The sequence below is a fragment of the Magnolia sinica genome, chromosome 9, assembly GCF_029962835.1.
Source record: "Magnolia sinica isolate HGM2019 chromosome 9, MsV1, whole genome shotgun sequence".
NCBI classification, from domain to species: Eukaryota; Viridiplantae; Streptophyta; class Magnoliopsida; order Magnoliales; family Magnoliaceae; genus Magnolia; species Magnolia sinica.
The window spans coordinates 16,224,637-16,227,743 of NC_080581.1; the positions used below are offsets into that span (position 1 = coordinate 16,224,637).

The 3,107-nt window shown below is 49.8% G+C and overlaps 1 protein-coding gene across 1 annotated transcript; it reads left to right on the forward strand.

Moving 5' to 3' along the window:
* Positions 1-552: 552 nt before the first annotated feature.
* LOC131256979 (CBL-interacting serine/threonine-protein kinase 6) lies at positions 553-2,462 on the forward strand. The gene has a single exon (XM_058258114.1). The coding sequence runs from the start codon at positions 858-860 to the stop codon at positions 2,151-2,153; it is 1,296 nt and encodes a 431-aa protein (XP_058114097.1). The 5' UTR covers positions 553-857; the 3' UTR covers positions 2,154-2,462.
* The last annotated feature ends 645 nt before the right edge of the window (positions 2,463-3,107 follow it).

Genomic DNA, 3,107 nt, shown 5'->3' on the forward strand with positions numbered 1-3,107 from the left:
TCTAAAGGGTTCTGATCGCCTGTGGCCCACTTTACAGCGAAGCTACAGCTAAACTGATTATACAACGTATGGTAGTCCCGCTGACCACCAAATCAGCCGTTTACGCTCTCCAGGAAAGGTCCGGAACGCCGGCCCGAGCCGCCAAACAGGTTCCGTGAGCATTACAAACACCTGAGGAGTGCTCGAAAAATGTATACTCTCGAGGCTCTTTGCGGCATATGCACACATGTATCAAACATGTGTAGAATCAAAGCCATTCATAATTTCATCCGTACCGTATATATAAGATAGGATGAAATACAAGTAATATCTACATATCAGGTGGGCCACAAAATAACGACAGATCTAAGCTGTTGTTCACGTCCATCGTCACGACCGCCTTCGTTGCTGTTACCAACACAATCATTGTAGCAAAATGCGTGATTACATTATACCCCGCAAATGCCCGCTGCTTTGACCATAATTACAACACCAACCAAAACAAAATTCCAAATCAACAAAGGGTAATAAAGTAATTTCACTGACAAAACTTCATATATAAACACAAGCTAGACCCCAACCACCAAAAACTTCAATCCCGGCGAAGCAAAAAAACGATAGAAAAACCCTCCGCCCCTCTTCCCAAAATCTCCTCCTCTTCTAAGGGAATGCAGCAAGATGAGATCTCAGACGTTCGATCCTGATTTCGGTGGAAGGAGAAAGAAAAACAACGGCAGATCTAGAAACTGCCATAGAAAACACGTAGAAGACGGGTAGATCCAGTACCTCCATCTACCCATCCCTCCACCCCCAAATCCCCCTTTCTTTCTTACAGCATCCCATCTCTACCGTCGATCTTTCATCCTAGCCGTCCGATCATGGAAGAGAAGAAAGCGATCTCATCCAACGTCCTCCACGGCAAGTACGAACTGGGCCGGCAGCTGGGCCACGGCACGTTCGCGAAGGTCTACCACGCGCGGAATATCCAATCTGGTAAGAGCGTGGCCATGAAAGTGGTCGGCAAGGATAAGGTGATCAAGGTGGGGATGATGGAGCAGGTGAAGCGTGAGATCTCTGTGATGAAAATGGTCAAGCATCCCAACATCGTCGAGCTCCATGAAGTCATGGCGTCCAAGACCAAGATCTACTTCGCGATGGAGCTCGTCCGCGGCGGCGAGCTCTTCTCCAAGGTCGCCCGTGGCCGTCTCCGTGAGGACGCTGCTAGGGCCTACTTCCAGCAGCTCATCTCCGCCGTCGATTTCTGCCACAGCCGCGGCGTCTACCATCGCGATCTCAAACCGGAGAATCTCCTCCTCGATGACGACGGCAACCTCAAGGTCACCGATTTCGGGCTCTCGGCGCTTTCGGAGCACCTGAAGCAGGACGGGCTGCTGCATACGACGTGCGGGACCCCGGCCTACGTGGCTCCTGAGGTGATCGGGAAGAAGGGCTACGATGGCGCGAAGGCCGATCTGTGGTCCTGCGGCGTGATCCTGTTCGTTCTTCTCGCCGGTTTTCTACCATTTCAGGATGATAACATCGTCGCGATGTACAAGAAGATCTACCGCGGCGATTTCAAGTGCCCGCCGTGGTTCTCTCCGGAATCCCGCCGGCTAATCACGCGGCTCCTCGATCCTAACCCGAGCACGCGGATCACGATCTCGAAGCTGATGGAGACGTCTTGGTTCAAGAAATCGCTCCCGCGGACGATCATAACAGAGGAAGAGTCGCAAGACGATGGCCTGTCGGCGGACAATCTCAAAGGGAAGGAGATGGAGAGCCTGAATGCTTTCCACATCATCTCGCTGTCGGAGGGGTTTGATCTCTCACCGCTTTTCGAGGAGAAGAAGGTGGAGAGGGAGGAGATGAGATTCGCGACGACGGAGCCGGTGAGCAGTGTGATATCGAAGCTGGAGGAGGTGGGCCGCGCGGGGAAGTTCAGCGTCCGGAAGAGCGAGACGAGGGTGAGATTGCAAGGGCAGGAAAGGGGGAGGAAGGGGAAATTGGCGATCGCTGCTGAGATCTTCGCCGTCGGCAAATCGGTCTTTGTAGTCGAAGTAAAGAAGGACGGCGGAGATACGCTGGAATACAATCAGTTCTGTAGTCAGGAGCTGCGGCCGGCTCTCAAAGACATCGTCTGGACTTCGCCGGCGCCGAGCCAGACGCTGGCCTGAAAGAGGAGGTGGAGAAAAGACTGTAATTTATTGTGAGAAATGATCACATACATTAATTTCTTTGAATATCTGACCCGTGCAGATGGTGGGCCACGCTCAAATGAGCGGATTGAGTTGATTTGGCTATCATTTGATGATCATGGCGTGTGGCCTACTTCTAACGGATGAGATTTTCTGTGGAAGGAATGGCTGTATTGGAAGATGATAGCAGCCTGTGTATGTGATCATTTCTCATTTCTGGTCCCTTTCTTTTTTAACCGTTTATTTCTTACTGTGATTAGGGTTTTTTTTATTGATCCAATTATAAATAACGATTTGGGTTTGATGTATGTATGATGGTGTGGTAATGTCATGCTTCCTTTGTTTTTTGTGATTTGTATGATCAGGTCCCACCTTAATCTTTTTTGTGATTTGAATGATCGGGGCCCACCTTGATGGACCTTTATTTGGGCCACAAAGGATCAAGCTGATAATTGTTTCCCTTTATCCTGCTCTGTAGGACCTAATCAACGGGTTAGATGTCAAATAAACATTACAAGGGGGGCCTTGAGGTTTTTAACGGTGGACATTCAATTACTACTGTTTTCCCATGTGTGGTCCACCTGGAATTTAGATCTGCGTCATTTTTGGGATGAAGCCCTAAAATGATCTGGGTAATGGATGGACGGCGTGGATGAAACAGATATATTATGGTGGGGCCAAACAGCGCTGACCAGTTGCAACATGGCTACTGGCAGCGTCAGTAGCCAATCCGCGTCGCTGTTGTTGGGGTGGGCCGCAACATAGATGGGATATATTAACATCGAGTGTACGGTGGATCTGTGTCGGGTCGGCGAGCAGTCAGTACTATGCTTTCCAGCAGAGTTCAACACGTGTGAGAAATCTGGTCGACGTGTGAGAAATCTGTTCGGTTGAGAAGATAGATCATCATGAAGGTAAGCTAATCTAAACATA

Coding starts and splice junctions, on each gene's coding strand:
- LOC131256979 (XM_058258114.1), top strand. CDS start 858: ATGGAAGAGAAGAAAGCGATCTCATCCAACGTCCTCCACGGCAAGTAC.